This window comes from Rhipicephalus microplus, chromosome 5 (assembly GCF_043290135.1).
Source record: "Rhipicephalus microplus isolate Deutch F79 chromosome 5, USDA_Rmic, whole genome shotgun sequence".
NCBI lineage: Eukaryota > Metazoa > Arthropoda > Arachnida > Ixodida > Ixodidae > Rhipicephalus > Rhipicephalus microplus.
The window spans coordinates 60,712,019-60,730,889 of record NC_134704.1 but is presented as its reverse complement, the minus strand read 5'-3'; the positions used below and the strand labels follow the sequence as shown (position 1 = coordinate 60,730,889).

At 45.2% G+C, this 18,871-nt stretch overlaps 1 protein-coding gene across 2 annotated transcripts in view; it reads right to left on the bottom strand.

The window, feature by feature from the left end:
• The window catches only part of LOC119173840 (monocarboxylate transporter 10), a 233,120-nt gene that overhangs the window by 140,493 nt on the left and 73,756 nt on the right, over positions 1-18,871 (bottom strand). Inside the window, exon 1 of one of the 2 annotated variants that reach the window (XM_075895564.1) lies at positions 10,194-11,860. The exons of the other annotated variant lie outside the window; for it this stretch is intronic. Coding sequence (XP_075751679.1) covers positions 10,194-10,857 — 664 coding nt within the window. The 5' untranslated portion in view covers positions 10,858-11,860. Of the gene's footprint in view, positions 1-10,193; positions 11,861-18,871 lie in introns of those variants that run through there. 2 annotated transcript variants of the gene reach the window in all.

The following is an 18,871-nucleotide window of genomic DNA, read 5'->3' as shown; positions in this document are numbered from 1 at the left end:
TGGAGGGCTCCGTAAATGTCAACAACCTACGTGCATCTAAATCTAAGTACACGAGCGTCAGACATGACATTTTCGCCTCCATCGAAAATGGAGCCGCCGCCGCCGGAATTCGATGCCGCGACTTGAGAGCTAGCATTCGAGCACCCATGTTGACACCTAAGAAGTAGCATACACACATTTCGTAAACAGGTGATAAAGCAGTGTATTTGAAGGAGGTTTGAGTAAAATTTGCTGGGTCGCATTCTTCTTTGTATTGAGACTACCTTTCAACGCATTATAGCGTTATTTATATTGGATATTTTATGTGCCAAGTGCATATTTTTGTTCTGGTGTTACTATTGCAACGTGGTAAGACACTTATTTTTCTCGTCCTTGGGTTACACTGAGAACGTTGTATTCAATGTGTAATATTGCAATCTTTATGCTAAAAGTTGAACACCTTCAGGAGCTCGATAATATCCGGCGTCCTACTTGAGCGTTAACATGTTACGTGAAGTCTGTATAAACAAAGTCAACAGTATTTTACCTCCAGGGTGGCATACCAAAAATGAAAAGCAAAGTGAGTGCGGTTGCAGTGCAGCTTTAGAAGTCTTGATTAGATTGAATTTAAATATTGAACGCCATGGCTCACGTACAAAAGTGATTCAATATTACCACTGTTGAGGTTCATTAATTACCTCAGCCGAAGTACTGTAATCGACCACTTGGTAGCGCGAATAATGAAAACAAGTACAAATGGTGAAAAAGTTGTGAGTGACAGACTGCCTTGTTCCACGTTACACACATTTTCTTTATTTTTCAACTGAGCGAGGTCGCGAGCGAGAACAGTTGAATTCTTGATTACTCAACGATTACTCACATAGTGTGCCGATGTGAATGTGACACATTTAGTCACAAGAGATAACGTTCAACGCTTGAATATTTAGGACACGAGAAATGGTTGAACGCGCAACGTCGGTGGAGACCATCATTTCGACAAGTGGTAATGTCTTCTTCAAGGAGACAATACCTTACAGAAGACAAGACCATGCACTTGTCAAATACGTTGGCTCCAGCGACGTTCCCTGTTCGAGAATATTCAATTGCCCTGGCCTCCATATACACGTAAACACAAACCTTGTTTCTCTTGAGCAGTTAGTGTCATGGACACTCTTGCGTTCATCAACATCGGTGAGCCGCCATGTAAAATAAAAGGTACGTTCCTCGTTGCCTCTCATATTGCTGGTGACTGTACTTTCGTATACCGTGTCTTGTCCGTTCAGTATTTCCTGAGGTACAGAGGTTATGTACAAGAACTATCAAGTTGAGTGGTCAGACACTTAGGGACTAAAAGTGGACGGGATGTGGTGGGAAATGCCTACGGAAGAGCGAGCGGTTTACAAAGAGAACATTTGCACAAAACATGACCCATTGATTATGTGCTCATTAAACTTCCTTCACTTCAGAAATATCTAAGAGCTGCCTCCTTTCTTCGAGCACTGTGGGCGATGCTTGTCTGCAAGTACATCAATAAATGCTGGTTGCGCTGCCACTCTAAAAAAAGCATTGGAGGGTATGAAGTTAGGAAACAACCACTGGAGATCTCTCCTTATTTTTCTCATATATATCGTTCGGTACTTGATTATGGTACTTGGCGCTGCACACGCGTCCTCAGGAACGTCAACGTGTGAACGTTTAGGTGTGTCCTCATTAGCTTTTGCTTCATTTCTCGCTAGGTTACTAGGTTTTTGAGTCTTCTCTCTCTCATGCTGTTCTGCTGTCTTGCTATCCATGCTATTTTCTTCCTTGCGCTTGTGAACGTCAGATGTCCTTGAGCATGCAATCTTTATTTCTTAAACGTGCTTGATATCCTAGTTATTCAACGCTATCGCGTTGAGGCAAGTGAGTGATTCTGTGCGAATACACCGCTATACACTCTAAGAACAAAAAACGAGTAAAAACGGTGTGAGTCGGGACTTGCCGAAAAGGAGGGCCTACACATTCTCTATCTCTCTTTTCCCCCTTTTTAGAGGGCGCAGAAACTGTCCACAGTTCTTCATATCACACATATGTCGAAGGAATTAATTTTTTTTCTCTTCATGTGGAATGCGAATAACCTTTCCGTTCTTAAATAACTGCGAAGCTAATATACCAAAGGTTTGGGCGTGGAAGTGAAAATACGATGACCCGAAACCACGATAAATCGTTAAATTCTTTTCAGCGCAGTCTACGTGTAATTGCCACTGTTTTATAAACACCTATGCACGGGGTTGATGTGGTGACACTGTTGGAGCACGGAAGAAAAGAAAGAAAGGACATGTTCACCAGAAACGACGTCAAACTGCGCGTCATGTAACCTATTTCTGGACATAATTGCGAAGCGCTAAAAGCGCCTGTAAATCTCACCCAACAAAGCAACGCAGTCTGCTGTTGTCGTGCTTTACGCGCTAGGAACAGACGAGCCTGTCTCTCGTTCTTTATCCTTTTGTTTTTCAACGAGTGCCTTAAACTCGTCGAAGCACAGCCGCGCGTTTTGCTGGACCCCGAGGCGCCGGGCAGTCGCGCGCTTTTTTCCGGGACGACGGCATCGTCCGGTTGGGTGATTATAAATCGCGTCTACCAGGTCGTCAGCAGCATCTAGGGGTCTTTTTTTTTCGTTTATTTTTATTTGCGTGGCTTTGCCTTAATTCCTATATTTTTTTGCGTGTTCGTCTCGTTGTTTTTCAACATGTTTAACTTCCCCAATTGTATTGGGGAAGTAAAGTTGAGTTTCGTGCTCTTCCCGCGCTTTATGCCGTCTTCGTCCTCTCGTCCTCTTCGATATAGGCACTGCTGCTAGCCACGATGCTGCAGCGGCTGCAGGATTCGTCTGAATCTCGGTTTGTGCTACATACGTACGACTTGTCTGCGTGCGTTCGTGCGTGCGCGCTTCTAACCGCGCGTTCTCCTTTCGGGAAGAGGAGAACGTTGGATGCTGTGTGTACGTGAGTCGCCTGCCCGGTCGAGTGGAATTCGGGAAGGCTAGCCGCGGAAAGGACGTTCGAGGCTATTGGGAAAAAAATGAGAAAGAGGAGTAGACATGGAAGAAAACGAACGCACGCAAGAAGAAGAGGAAAACTGAGGGAACCGAAAGCAAAAAAAGTAAAAAGGACAAGAGCAGCGGCGTTCATCTCTATACTTCCGGTGCTGTGCACCGCGTACAAATTACCGCACTGTCAACAGGCGACGTTCAGGCTGAGCGAACGTATTGCGTACGTTCGGCGAGTGGCTGGCGACCACGCTACACGCGCCCAACCTGATCACGCCACGAGGTGTAGAAAATAAAAGCAAGAGGGCGCGTTCCGCAGTGCTGCCTCTGACCGCCACAGGCGAGTGACGTAGATGAACGGTGTCCCTTCGTGCACGGAGCTGCAATAGGGGAGAGGAGGATGAGCGAGTGGAACACTGTTGCAGTCGTTTCGGAGGAACGCATGCATTGATTGATTGATTTGTGGGGTTTAACGTCCCGAAACCACCATATGATTATGAGAGACGCCGTAGTGGAAGACTCCGGAAATTTCGACCACCTGGGGTTCTTTAACGTGCACCCAAATCTGAGCACACGGGCCTACGACATTTCCGCCTCCATCGGAAGGAACGCATGCATGAGTGGTGTAGCGGTGACGTTGCCGTCGAGATGTAAATACGAGCGTGGCGGTTCCACCTGTGGCGCCCATCGAACTAGCGCTCCAGTGAGTTGATACGATGCCCTTATAGGTGGATCGTTGGTAGGTTATTTGGTAAGCTTTAAATGAGCAGACTCGGATGGGTTCGCAAAGCAGCTGTCATTTAGTTAGTTATCGTTGCATTATATCGCCTAAAACGCTTTTCAGCACGTGAATATAAAAAAAAGTCTTCAAGGTGGAGCAACAGAACAACAAAAGGCCAGCCAGCTTCACTTGGCGGACATTTATGAAACGGCGAAGCTAGGGGTGTGCGGAGTTGTTCAATGAAGTGGGAAGAAGTGGGAATGAAGTTGGAATGAAGTAGAAAGAAGTGAGAATGAAGTTGGAATGATGTCAGAGCAGTGGGGGGAGTGGTAGTAGGCGTAGTGGTAAGTTGCGGGGCTAGTGTGCAGTGGTTGTAGTGAGAGGAGTGGCAAATATTCGTAGTGGAATTCACACACTATCTTAGGATAAATATCGCTGCTATCTACAATGGGCAATGGACATGATATGCTCGACCAAGAAGAACTTCGCTGTTACAAAAGAAATGAAATGGCAGGACAAAGCAGTACGTTTTCCTGCTTGCTCCATTGTTAAACTTTTGTTGTTCTTGCGCTGTAAAATGTTACTCGATATTTTATCACTTTTAAGCCCAACATTGGAAGTAAAAATTTCTTTTCGCTGGCAGAGTAAATCAGTTGTGATACACAAAAAAGTAATACTGGGAAGATAAACCCGTCTCCGAAATTTTTTTAATTTTGCAAGTTTAACATTATCGCGAATAGTACCGTAGCTAGAGAGTGGCACACCTCTCCTCTACACTGAATTTTTTTCTCCCATAAAATACAGAGAACAGAATCACACTCCTCCGAACGTAACTCTGCTAGAATACCATGCCGATCAAAGAGCATGCCCCTGCTCCCCCCCCCCCCCCTTCTCAAACATATTGTTGGCTACGCCAACGACGAAACCATATAAATGCGTGGGAGAATGTACGACACGGTTGGTTAAGGCCCTCTCTACTCCTCCCTAGAAAAAAAATGAACTGCGGCTAAGCTCCTGGTCGTACTTTAATAGATTTACATGACAAATCGCGTTATAAGTTTCGCTCCAACACGGCTGATATTTGCGGCAAAATTGAGGCTTCAATTATTAAGAAAATCGTTGGAAAACGGATTGCCGCTTCAAAAAGATGGACCTTGTCAGGACAGAAGCTCACAAGGATAGGACCTATTGTGGAGCTGTGAGGTCCAGCGGCATTCCATGTTCTACAATTTCTTGCTATAGAATGAACTAAGCGTAAATTGAGCTTTCGTTTACTGTTTCTTGTGAACCACGACTGTAATATAAGCACTGCGAATGTCATGACTTCCAGTAGCCTTTCAATGTGTCTGTATATACAAAATTAAAGTTTATATAAGTGCGAAAAGGCAGAATCCCTCCTCCCCCCTCTCACCTTGCTCCCCACCCTCCATGGCTAAGCCAAGGTTCCTGATCGATCATTTCGGCGTAAATACAGTTTTGAACCATCTACGGCATTCCTCCATCATCGCTGCTATTCACAGATCACTCCTGCTGTCGTGTATACGCTTAGCCCTGCTGTCACTTATATCCTCAAGTTTAGTGCTAGTTGTCTGAGGGAGTATTAAAGCAATAAAAGATCACCGCGCGCGTCATAGCTCATATTCGCAAACGAGTCTTTGTGTGCACTTGTGTATAAGAAATTTCGGTTTTAGTATCCTTCAAATGCAGTTCTACGCAAAAACTATTCCAGAAACGCGGCGAGTCACCTGGCAACCGCAATATTTATGAAACCTTTCCTGATAATGCATGGATGTTCATTAAAGCTTGTTATCGACCTAACACGTGACCTATAACCGGGAGATACGGGAGTCGCTATTCTAGTGAAACATAACACGCCGCACATGGAGTGGCGCGCGTGAAACTGAGTTTATGCCCGCAGTCGACTAAATTGTGGCGCCTCTTCCTGTTTGAATATGGTCAAACCGTCGCTTTCTCTTGTTTCCCATACTGAAGGCCACCGCTGCCGCCGAATAAACTTCAATGCAAGGGCAGATGCTGCTATTTCCTCGGGAATTATAATTGGCACCTTTGCGAAGTGCTCCACTGTGTGTTCGCTATCCTCAGTTGCAATAGGATGCACAAAAAGCTTGAGTTACTGTGCATGAAGCATGCATATACAGTAATTCTACAGAAGGGCATACCGCCCAATATTTCATTGTCCCTTGTCGAGTGAAAAAAAAAAACAACCTTCATCCAACAGGCCAAAAAAAAATATAAATCAACACAGCAACGATCATTGGTGCGACAAAAGGCTAGGGATGAATCAAAGTCATTGTGTTCCTTTGTGTATATGCAGCGAGATTATATCTCCTCTGTGTTGTCTCCGAATTCCGGAACTTCCATGTTATGTTTTTGCCAATATTATTTATGGTTGTTTTGGTTTCCTTACCGGGTCGCCCTTTCAAGAGGATAAACAAAGAGTTTGACTATACAACGGCGAGATTTACGACTCATTACGCCGCAAAAGCCGCGATCGCACATACAGTTCCATGCCGTGGCCTGGCCGTAATCACGAAATATACGCACCACGCCACTGCTCTTCTTTTGAGCACACAGCCGTCCGGGGACGAAGTCAGCAGAGCCGAGCGCTTTCGGCAGCGATGATGTGGTATAGGCAAGCGCGAGGACTCCTTCTCATCAAGGCCGTGATAACAACGGGGTCCCGGCGTGGTCCAATGACGCCTTTCCGTTATACGTTGGCTCGACACAAATCAATATGTACTGGATGAAAGAGGCGCACGCAAATGCAGCGACAACAACAACAACAACAACAACAAAATATAAACATGGGGATCAAAACCAGACTCTCGAATGAGACAAGTACCCCTGACAGCGCTGCGTCTAAAGGCAGTAGGCAGCCCACGAGATATTGCCTTGCTTGCATTTTTTTTTCATTTATTTCTTTGTGCGCGAATTTACCCTCGAAGTCACTTAGCTCCGAGAAATAGGCCACGCAACTTTTTGGTATTGTTTCTTTTTTTTCGCGTGCTGGTTTCCCGCGGTTCAAAAAAAAAAACAAAGAACAATTGCAAGATTTATCATTGCTGTCCGCGAATGATCTGTAAGAGCGATGGTATGTGACCCGCAGCGGTGCTTGTTTCAGAGTGACATCTCGCAAACTTTTGCCATTCTACTTTTTACTTTCATCATAATAAAAAAAACTTTTCATACAACCTCGTATGAAAACTTCTTGCGTTCAATATCTCCAACTTACGTTATAAGATCTGTCTTCAGTTCACTTTGACGGTACCAGTGTGAAAAATGGCAAAATGCACCACCGGTGTTGGTTGCTACTACTTCCTGCAGCCTCTGATAATTGACGAAAAGCGTTAGTAGTAACGACCGAACGGATTGAATAACGAATCATAGACACTCTTTGACGCTGTGCGAAAATAGCGACCAGAACGAATATTTGGTGCTCACGTAATGATATCACTTAGAAAATTAAGCGTACAGCATCAAAACTGTCTATATCTATAGGTATAGCCTGAATGCCCGCGGCATTCGCAGAAAACTGTTAAATGTAGCCACCACAGAACTTCAGCATGCAGGCCTCGATACTCACGTCTCACCACTGATTCACTAACTCGGGAAAGACTTTAACGAAACCACGTATGTTTTACTGCTGAAACGCTTATTCCCTTTGCTGATATCTGCACGGATGCACTCTCTTTTGTTGGTGAATACGCGAAACCCCCCGTGGATAAACACTGGAAGCTCGGCGTAAAAGTGGCGCTACGTATATGCAAACTTATTATTATTAACATTGGACAACATCGATCATCGACTATCTTCAAAAAAATAAATGAGCCGATTATTTTTTTTCTTCGGAGAATCACTACGAGAGCTGCCACAATGTGTTCTAGAAACCTAATGTATTTACAGGTGGTTATGGAAAGCAACGAAGGAAGAAGCACCTGCAAATTATGTTTGAGATCTAGAAAGGCTATAGTTTACGCGAAAAAAACTTAACTCGGACCACACTACGGGTTGTCTTTTTTTTTGCACATTTAGGAACCAGAATGATTGAGCCTGGATGAGTAAGTAAACCAAAGGGTCATTCTAGAAATTCCCAGCTAAATGTTATATATCAGTACCATTTTTTTTCAATGAGCTATCTATGGATATCAATAAACGTGAGAAAGTTGACTTGATATCCCTGCTGGTAATATTGTGGTTGGACAACACTTTCAATGATCACTTCACCCACTTATTGAGTCGCATATTTGGTGTGGTCCCGAACGGAAACTGGGTTAACCGAAGATCATAGTTATATCTAGCACATACTTTACGTAAATAATTCGTCTGATGCTTTGAATATTAGGTTTCTCAACTTTGCCAGCACGAGAGAATGGGTATAGTAAATTTTTATCATCATCTCTGACGTATCCAACTTCTCCCTTTTGCTTGTGGTGATTTCTAATGACAATCGATGCTGCGAAATAGCGACATCTTCGTTCTAAAAAACTCTAAAAATCTGCCTAAGGCGACTCAAAAGTGAAAGCCATATTTATTTTTTTTTAGCACATATGTCAATTCTCTCCCGCTTCTTTTCGACACTTTACCTGGCCTCCATGATCAGTCTATCTTCGACCACGCGATGGCGCCACGCGGCGAATTTCGGAGATTTGTGACGTAATGAAGACGTCATATAGTGACGCGATGATGAATTTTTTTCATTATTTGTGCTGACGACGCGGGACGCCGACGATTCATTTTCGCGTTTGATGAAGCATCTATGGCCTTCGCCTAAAAGGAACACTAAAAATGCAAGCGCTTTTTGTTGCCTTTTAGTAAAGTTCAATTTCACAATCCCAAGAACATTCATGTTAACGCGAGACGACGTTTTGTAATCGAAAAACGCGCGAAAATACAATGCGGTCAGAGAGGCCACCTAGAGATTCCCGCACCAAACACAGTGACGTCATAGATTTTGAAGGGGTAAACCGGGTTCCAATATACGTAGTTTGTAAGCGGTGAAAATAAAGTTCGTAGTCGTCTGAGGCACCATAAACCTAGCATACAAAATTTAAGAAAGTTTCATGGAGCCCACGTCGTAAAAGTAGCGAAAAAAATACATTTTCGAAATTCGTGACGTCACGCGGAGAAATTTGGGCGCGAAATGTAAAAATGAAACATCAACGTTGATTATCTGGGCTGATAATTACCTAAAGATTGCGAAACTTGGGACTTTCGAGCACTCAGAGTACAGTTTATTAATCTAAACCAAGTCATTGTTCCACTTTATTGCCCCTTTAATACAAACTGTGAAGTTTTGCAAGTCGCTATATGCTCGACCCATGCACTCTGTTGTCCGAAGGATTAAAAGCGACACGGAGCACGTCTTTCATCCACTCAGCCTCGTATCACTGGACAAGGCATCGCATCGTCCTTTGCTGCCGGCGTTCCTCTGCATCACATATAACCGGCTTACTCTACGTCCCATGGGACCTCCGATAGAGCGGACGGCCATAGTATTGTCCTCGTTGTCTTTTTTTCTTCATTTTGTCGTTTCTCTTTAACCTTGCAAAGCAGATTCTACAATGCCGTCATCGGCTGTCGCTATGGCAACGGTCAGGCCGCTGTCGCACACACGTATATTTCACGCGGTGGAAATGCTTGCGACGGGTGATGTCAGATAAATATATGGGCGTTTCTGCTAGTGAAGCCAAAACGTTTTCAGTGGAAATCCATCTTTGTCTTTTTTTTCTTTTCTTGCTTTGATGACTTTATTAACAAATAAAAATAGGCTTGTGGTTGTTTCTTTGTATACAGCGCGGCGGTTAATATGGTCGCCGTCGAAAAAGTGCTGCATTGAGAGCTTTTCAATGAAGGACAATCTACTCTTGTTCGTATGCCTCCCGTCGTATTTTGTTTGCTTTTAGGCTGCACAGCATCTGTCCGTACACAAACCCTCCATTTGGCAAACTTGTTTAGGCTACCTATATGAACTTTTTTTTTCATGGAGTTCAATTCTATGTCTCTTTTAGAGAGAGGACAAGTTAATCATGAAGGCTGTGGTTTTGCTGGCTGCCTGGTGCAGCTGAAGTGATTGCAAAAGCCATAAATACGCCATCTCGGCCGAGCTGTGGGAGTCGCTTGCGACATCTTCGACAAATAGTACTGGTGCCCACGGGACGCCCTAGTGCGGCCATCTTTTCCTATCAACGTTGCACCAAGAGGTCCCACTGCGCACCATTGCTATTCGCCAACTTAAAGATGACAGACTGAGCGTGTCTCTGTTTAAATACATAGTGCTTGAAAAACAGCGCCAAAGACAGGATCAAGGAAGATAGACGCATGCGGCGCTGTTTTTTTTTACGCCGTTGTTCAAATACCGTGCCATTTGTCAATGATGTCAGTGCACACTGCGCCCATAACAACAGTGTGAGTCCTCCAAGCGAACCTCACATGTATATGCCATACCTGCGTGCAAGGTGTAGGCGTCGTCGTCGCCGTGGAACTGTTGCCGGATGACGATCAGGAGCAGTCCGAAGGCTCCCTGTACGCCTTGCGTGAGCATTTGCACCAGCAGCGCGCATGCGCACACCACCCACCCCCAGCCGCCCTCCGGGTAGTAGTGCTGCCGTATGGTCGACACGCTGGGCTTCTCGAGCGCGGCCTTGGACACGCCGGGAACCTCGCCTCCCTCTTGGGCCTCGCGTCGAATGGCGTCCAACACGCACGAAACGCTGGGCGAACGTCGCACGGCCTCGTTGTTCTGGATGCCCTGGCTGGTGTAGTAAGGACTCCTGGGGTCCGTGGACACGGCCGACTTGGAGCGGTACTGGCGAGGTCGCGGTGGACAGCGGAGCACCGTGGCGGCCACGGCGCCGCCACAGCCCTTGTCATCGCCATCAGTCGTCGACTGTCCGTCGGTCGAGGCTTCCGCTCCCGAGACCCGCTCATCGTCCTCAGGTGCGACCGAGACGGCGTCGGTGACGCGAGCGACTTTGGACGAAGCAGAAGCTTTGCCCTCGGTGGGAGCTGCGTTGGATGGACCTGGTTGGTTGTTTTCAAGGCACGTGCTCGACGTGGACGGCTGCGGCCACAGCTCTTCCGGCAGGTTGTCCGGACGCGCTATGGGCATGCTGCGGAGCGGGGGCCCGCATGGTACAGACTGGGCGTAGGACGGCGGGTGTAGCGGCAACGGCGGCTAGCCGACGATGCTGTCGGCGCAGACAGGGTGAAGCGGGGTGAAATTTAGACGTTGCTCACGTTGTAGAGGAACGTCCGAAATCTCAGTTCATGTGCAAGCACGAGGATTTCCTGAAATTCTGTACACACGCTAACATGAATGAACAATTGCGTATGCGTGCTAGAGGTGCGAAAAAATCGTTAATTTCTTCTCTGCAGGCGGAGTTGAGCAGGCGCAATTCTCTGCAGGCGGAGCTTGGAGCTTAGTAATAAGAGATAAGTTGAGGCTCTTGTGAAAGTGCGACACTTCCGTTCAGTAGACCACAAGGAGTCGCGCGTTACCAAACATACGAGGAAGCGCACACCCACGGTTGTTTGCGAAGACATTTGTGGACCAAGTTCTCTTTCTGCGGAAGAGTGTCGAAAACTTCATGGTGAGGACACAACGATGAAGCATTAGCGAAGTCAACATTTAGCGGTGAATGCATTTACTGGTCCGACGAAATTACTGCTTGCTGCGGAAACGCTCACTGCACGACAGCACATTCACACACGAAACGGCACGTCGTACGAACAGGTGGTCGGAAGCGATAAACTCGCGCACAATAAAGTACGATCGCGGAAAACGCACCGGTTATCGCCCCTTCATCGTTGTGAAAACACTGCGTGCACGTGGAGGAGGCGCCCCTTCGGCCTGAGCAGGCGCTGGCGAGGCACACATTCGCCGGGTAGGCAGGTTCGGCGTTTATATATCTCAGTGGCGGTGCCCGATCTCTGCAGCTTCCGAAGTAGCGCACGCGGTCGCCGATCACCTGCCGGCGGCGGGAACTTGACACAGGGAAAGGGAGAAGTTATGCCGAAACGACGCTCGAACGACGCGCCCGAGGGTTGACGCACCTGAAGCGCTTGCGGCTTCGTCGGGAGCGACTGCGCCGGGACCGGTCTCCGCAGCTTCACTGTCGGGAGCCGACTGAATCGAAGCTCGCCGGGCCCCTCCCCGGCGGCGCGCGTAAAAAGAAGGGGGGAGGTCAGGCGCGCGCGTGCGTAGGTTGCGGTCGGGGCAAGGGGATGTCTTCCTTCTCCTCCTCTTCTTCTCCCGAGCTTCCTTTTCTGATTCCGCGTGACTCTCTTGTCTTCTCTCGCATCCGCGAAACAAGATGCGGAGGATTCCCGGTGCTAGTATATACCTTGGTGCAATCAGGGATGCGTGAGCCCTTTCCAATGAAGGCAGTTTCTGTTGGGAGAGCTGGTTGTTGCCGGGACGAGGTAAATTATCGCAATCAAGGCAACAAGAATACTCTGAAGGTGGTAAAGAAGTACAGAGCAATCCCTTTTGTTGAACGTACCACCGAGTGCCTTTGACGCTGACGACATTATGTGTAGAAAGAAGCGATAATGCTCGTTTCTTCTTTGAAGGGTACCACAGACATAGCGTTACCTGGTTTTTTTTTTCATTTATAATATATGGTAGAAACGAGATTGTCTGAGGCTTTCGTGCTGACAGAAACCACAACGGTATCTACACCACTTCCTTTGTTTCTGTTTTACTGTAAACACTCGTTCGCACAGTCTGATGCATATTAAATTTTAGGTTTGTGTCTGTGTTCAGACATACTGCCATCTTTGTTTATTTTTGCTTGTGTTGTGTAACTGTTAATCATTTTTGATGTCATCCTGAATAATAACCCAAGCACGTCTTTGGCCGCCTACGCCAACTGCTGCCACCATAGAGTACTGAGACCAAGAGCTCCTCCAGCTGCCTAGACCAGCATATTCCTTTGCCTCTGCCATTGTATAACAAATTTTACAATGAGAATAAGGAATGAAATAAATAATAAATAAATCTGCTACGAACCTGTGCATGTGCGCCACTTTGAGACGTGATTTTTGTCACTCTCGTGGACCTCGGTTCTTGCTTGCTGTTAGAGGCCAGTTTCTTTCCGCATCATAAATATGAGCTTTGCGCAAGTGTAGCTGTTTGCATATGCGTGTATACGTTAACGTACTTTTTTTCTTTTTTATTCTCGCAAGCCAAACTAAGCTGACCCTAATAATACCGTAAAAAATATACTAATATTTTGTGGAAGTGTTGCAAGTTGGTAATGAAACGTCTTCACCGTAGGTAAAAGCGATGGCTGCTGCAATTGGCCCGAGAAAGTGCTACAATTTGTTTGTTTTCTCCATTTGAAAGTCGCTCTTCGAAATCCTTGGTGTCCAGATAGTGTTTGTGCTCGCTTCTTATCTATTCAACTTCTTCAGAACTTGCACCGTCCCCGAGTTAAGTGTAGCAAAACGGACTGTGAACCTGTGAACCTGGCTAACCACTCTGATAATCATATTTTATTTACTCCTCGAAAAATAGTACACCTTTACATATATATATATATATATATATATATATATATATATATATATATATATATATATATATATATATATATATATATATATATATATATATATATATATATATATATATATATATATATATATATATATTACTCCTTCCTCCCCACCCTACAGGGTAGCAAACAAGAAGTCCATCCATGGCTATCCTCTATGGCTTTTCCCTCGCTAAGCGCAGGGATGCGAACTGGATAATCCATCGTGGTTAAGCTGTACGACCTCTCCTCGCCAAGCACTAGGTTTCTAACCGAATAGTCCAATTGGGTTAACTCCTGTCACTTTTCCTCGCCAAGCACAGGGCTGCATAATGGATATTCTATCGTGGTTAACTCTCATGACTTATCGCTTATCAAGCACAGAATCGCAAGCCGGATAGTCAATTGTGGTTAAACCTCTTGACTTTTCTCTCGCCAAGCACAGGGATACAAACGGTATAGTTTATCGTGGTTATAAACTCCATGACTTTTTCATTATTTTCCGCTCTATTTCTCTTTTTTCGTCTTCCTTTGGAAGCGCTTGAACATACATTCTATGTATTCTCCTTCAAACAATAATAGAAATTCTTTAATGTCCTCTTAATAACAATCATCAACCGAGATGCACTATTTGCTCAATTTCGACCATGTTTTTCACGTATTGATCCTTTCAAAGCTTATAAACGCTCTCTTTAGGATGCAAGTAATAACTCTTGTTGTCACTGCAAAGGTTTACGAAGACCGGTCTTCTGTCTTCAGCACTTAGTCTGATTTATTTTTATTTAAAGCCCTCGATGATACATTTGTTATCTCAGGCGTAAGTTCTCCGTCTGGCACATGCCCGCATGCTTGCTTTGTGCTGCCAGACAGTGGCGATAACTGCACTCTTGCACGCCGCACTCAAAAGGAGCTGACAATTTCAAATCATTTTTTTTTTTCAGCTCAGTGCTAAGTACCGCCACGTTCTGTCATATTCTCAATTAACGACGTCACCGTCTTTCACGAAGCAACTAACATCCAAACGCTTAACGCTTAATCATCCAAAGAGTACGACCAGAGGCGTACGTTCGACATGCCAACTTTTCTTGGTGCTTATCTTTTCAGCGTGGAGAAACGAACATTTTGTTCGTCGCCGTACATATCCTTTCGCCGACGCCGCTTGAGGGCAGCGAGTCGACTTCGTGGGTGGCCATTCTGCATGCCGATGGAGAGGCGTGAGTGCAATTTTCACGGCCGTCACTTGGTGTTTTGTTATGTACGTACTTATCACGTACTTCACCTCCCTTAGCCCCCCCCCCCTCCACAACTATATTTTAAGTGTCTCGATAATTAAAAAAAAAGAACGCACCACACAAGCTTCCGCATTCCCCACAGCGCTTCTCACGTAAAACATTGAACAAGCGAACAAACAAAAGTAAGAACAGACATGGGAGCGTGCGCGGAAGCCCTTCTATCCTTTCGAACATTTTTCAAACCTCAAGAAGTTTAGATATGCCCCTTTTAGAGGACCGCTTTAACCGGAGGCGCTTATCCCTTCAGTTATCGCCTCTCTGAGACACCTTTAGCGCTTGTCTGGTTGTGGCGCGATTTATTTAAATGCGTTTGTTTGCTTCTTTGTTTACGGTTGTTTAAGTCGAGTGCCTGTGTCTGGCGCGTGCGTTCCGGCGCCTCTTCGTAAGTCGTGAATCACGATTGCGCAGTTTTCAGCTGTCCAGTGACGCGCTTTAGTGCCGAAGTGCGAATATAAAGTTTTCTTTTTTTTCCCTTTTTAGTATTAGCGGATGGCCAATCTCGTCGCGAGGCTATCTTTAGCACGCTTCGCGCCTCGTCGTTCATTTGTCACCCTCAACAACACATGCTTTGCGTCCGTTCGTGCGCGTTTACGTTTCTTTTTCTATGTTGGCTCGGGCGTAATATACAAGATATATTTCATCGCTTTTGGTCATAGTCAGCGAGAACATTCATGTTTTGTGGATGGAGCTGCGTCGAAATAAGCGTTAGCCATAAGCGTGACGGTCGGCGGGGTTACGCTTAACACCTTGGAGTGTACAACCACCCTATATAAAGTTATGACGAGGCACTCGTACTTTAGCTGCTCGAATGCACGCAGTAACAGCGGCACATACCTGCAGGTGGGTATGTGCCATTGGTATCGGAGTATGTGGCACGGGTGATTGAAACTTAGTATCTACAAATGAACGGCGAAAACACACATGGGTAATTTTAACGATCGTTAGCGTTAAGAAAAAACTGACATCGGCAGCGTGGATCCTCCCGCCAATCAATAATAATAATAATAATAATAATAATAATAATAATAATTCTTATTCGTTGGGGGAAGGAAGAAGCAACGCCCCCCCCCCCCCCCATTCCCCAATGAACGCATGTAATGAATATCATGGTCTCAGCAGGAACCATGAATATCATGGCCCCAGCATTCCGCGTGGCAATCAAGTACTCTAATACAGAGCCGCGTCAAGTTTTTTTTTTTCTTTATTGGAGGCTCTCTTGGTCTCAGAACTACTTTTCAAATAGACCGTAATGTATGTGAAACGTCAACTGTTGTTCCCTATTTCTCCAGCGTAAGGTAGACAACTAGATGGCTTTATGGTATGCCTCCCTGCCCTCTCCTTTTTGTTGCTTCCTCACTTCCTTCCAATCATCGTTGCTGTGCTGGGGAGGAGAGGGCAGATATCCAATTTTATGAATATTAAATATGTACTCCTATCATACAGCCGTTACGTCGAGCTAACATCAATTGTAGTTAGATGACATTCGCTGAAGTTGATTTATGTATCAGTGTCCAGGACTATACCATGTTCGCGAGCACCAGCGCTTCATATCAGCTTATCGCTTCATGTGTCACTAATACATGTTCCTGTTGGGGTCATCGCGCAAGTTCAGACAACTAGTTTTATAAACATCTCCAACTGTTGAATGCATGTCTCTGCGTAAAACATTTGCACATGTATTTAGCGTCATTTCGTGACGTGTCACTCAATAAAAAATGACAACACCCTCACCTTCCGTCCGTATGCTTCCCATAACGTTGATTCCCACGGTACTTGGTACCTGCCAATTTTTTTCCCTCTCACTTTTTATTTACAATCATTTTTAAATAACGTGCACACCGCTTGAATCTCGATGCACGCCATGCAGTTTTACTTTTTTATTTTTTTTTATTTTTACCCCTCCTATTTCCTGCAGATGGTCGAAATATCAGGAGTACTGCACTAACTAGTGCGTGCCCCGTAACCATATCGTGGTTTTTACATGTTTAACCAGCGACGCTCTTGCAAGTTAACATTACCATAAACCGAGTTACTTCGTACAGATCTCGGTTCTTCCAAACTACCTGTAGCAACATTGTTTTTTTTTTTCACGCTGTCCAAAAGTGCAGTGAACACACACACGCCCTCCGTGGCGACCAGCTGAGCTCGCCGTTGCTACCTCCTGCGGAGAGGATAAATCTAAGAGAGTTTTCGAAGTATAAGCAAACTAGGATAATAATGACTCGGAACTACCGAACTTCTACGTTCTCCTGCCTTTTTTGAAAAAATCTCGTACTGCATGGAAAACTCTGGCCATCGCATCTGTTGTTGCGAAAAATTGGGCCGCTGGGGATGCGCGAAGCTGGCAACAGCTGTGCTTTTTGCAGCAGCCAGCACTTTTTACTGTTCCTCTTTTTTGCCTTCGCTCTGTGCCGCTTGTAAGGTGCTTGCTCAGTGCTTGGAGAAACGGGTCGGCGCACTCGAAAACTTCTTAGCGACTGTAAGGAACGGCGTTACTAAAGCTGGACTTCTGCAATGCTGGGTTAGAAACTAAAAGAATCATCCGAGGCGTAGAATATAATCCTTCAGGGGCCGTGTCCAGCAATCTGGGACATCCACTGGTGCGGCAAAGCCGACCCCAAGGGAAAGCGCTGGGCGTAACGCTACGGGGAGCGTCGTAACGCTACGGGGAGCATTACTGAGCAATACTTGATTTTTCGCTAATGGCACTTCAGGCAGGTAATTCTGACAACGTCTTTATGCGGTACAACGCGATTAGTTGCTATTGGCCGGCTGGATTTTTTTTCCCGAGACACTTTTGTGTATCCTTTGAAAATGTATGGGGTGATTTTTGAAAAGCTGAGTGTCGCGCAACGATAAGTTATTCTCTACTTGCACTCTAGTGGCATGTACGGCAACACAACCTGTCTTTGGGTTTGTAATTTCGGGGGATTACGCTTGGTGGATTTTTTTCCCCAAAGCGCTTTCCCAAATCAATAGTGCAGGAAAGCAGCTCTACAAGGGGTAAAATAATCACCTGTTCGTAAATCGATCAGGAAGTGGACGTTGATCATGATAAAACTTGAGCAGAAGTCTGCAGATGTGATGTACATTATGAGGTACAGCATGAAGGTCTGTACGCCACGTGGTGTGAAAAACGGTGAATTAAAAGTGATGTCCCGAATTTCTGCGTATGAGCAAGCTGGATCTTGTATATCTGCACTTTTTCTTTTGACGATCTCACGTCTTTTCCAGAGAAGTTGCTTATAGAGCACATATAGGTATGCACTTCTTTGCTTTCGGTGCTGGCCTTGTCTTGTCTAAGTTCACTGTAGCACGCAGTAACCCACAAAGGTATGCTCACTGTTCTTCATTAGGGCGAATGGTTTCAATGCAGCAAGGAAGGTGGGTATTTGTAGCCAATTTAGTGCATATGAAACGTCAGCGTAAGGTTAACGTGTAACCGCAGATCAAATTTGCAGAAGTCCGAATGGTGTAGTGAAATTGTCATTAGATTCGCATTTCTGGCACAAATAGAGAGAGAAAATCGATGCGGTTTATTTAGAAATAAAGAATTCTTCGTGAATAAAGAGAAATTTAGGTGGGGCGGTCTTTTGGTTTGTCACGTGGATTCCCCTCGTTTGTGCTGCAAGTGAATGCACAAAAATTTTGTCTTTCATAAAAATATGTTAGGAGAGCACTTGTTGTTTGCGTAACCAGCTTGAATGTTTTAGATTTCGACCGGCACTGTTACGCAAGGAATTTCCAGCATATCGTATCAACAGCGGGGAGTTTTATACCTCAAATTTAGTGATGATGATATGCGGGGCTTAACTTCTCAAAACAACCATATGATTATTATAGACGCCGTAGTGGAGGGCTCCGGAAATTTCGACCGCCTGGTGTTCTTTAAGGTCCACTCAAATCTGAGCGAATTGGGATCTACAACATTCACGGCTCCATTAAAAATGCAGCTGCCGCAGCCATGATTCAATCCCGTGACCTGCGGGTCTGCAGTCGAGTACCTTAGCCACTAAACCACCATGGCGGGGCTACACATTAAATTTGTGATATAGGCATGGTGAACTTATCTCGTACTATATATAGCAGTGATTCTAATATGCTGGAACGATGTTTCGCATCGGGCTAATTGAACAAACAAATATATCTATTACTGTAGTAATTTATTATATAGTAACTATTCTGTTTGTACAAGTATGCTGCTTTTAGCGACAACAGGAAAGTGAAGGACAGGTCGTTTTCTTTTTCTGTGATTGGAACCATTATTGCTAATTACAGGCCTAAGCCTCTTAAT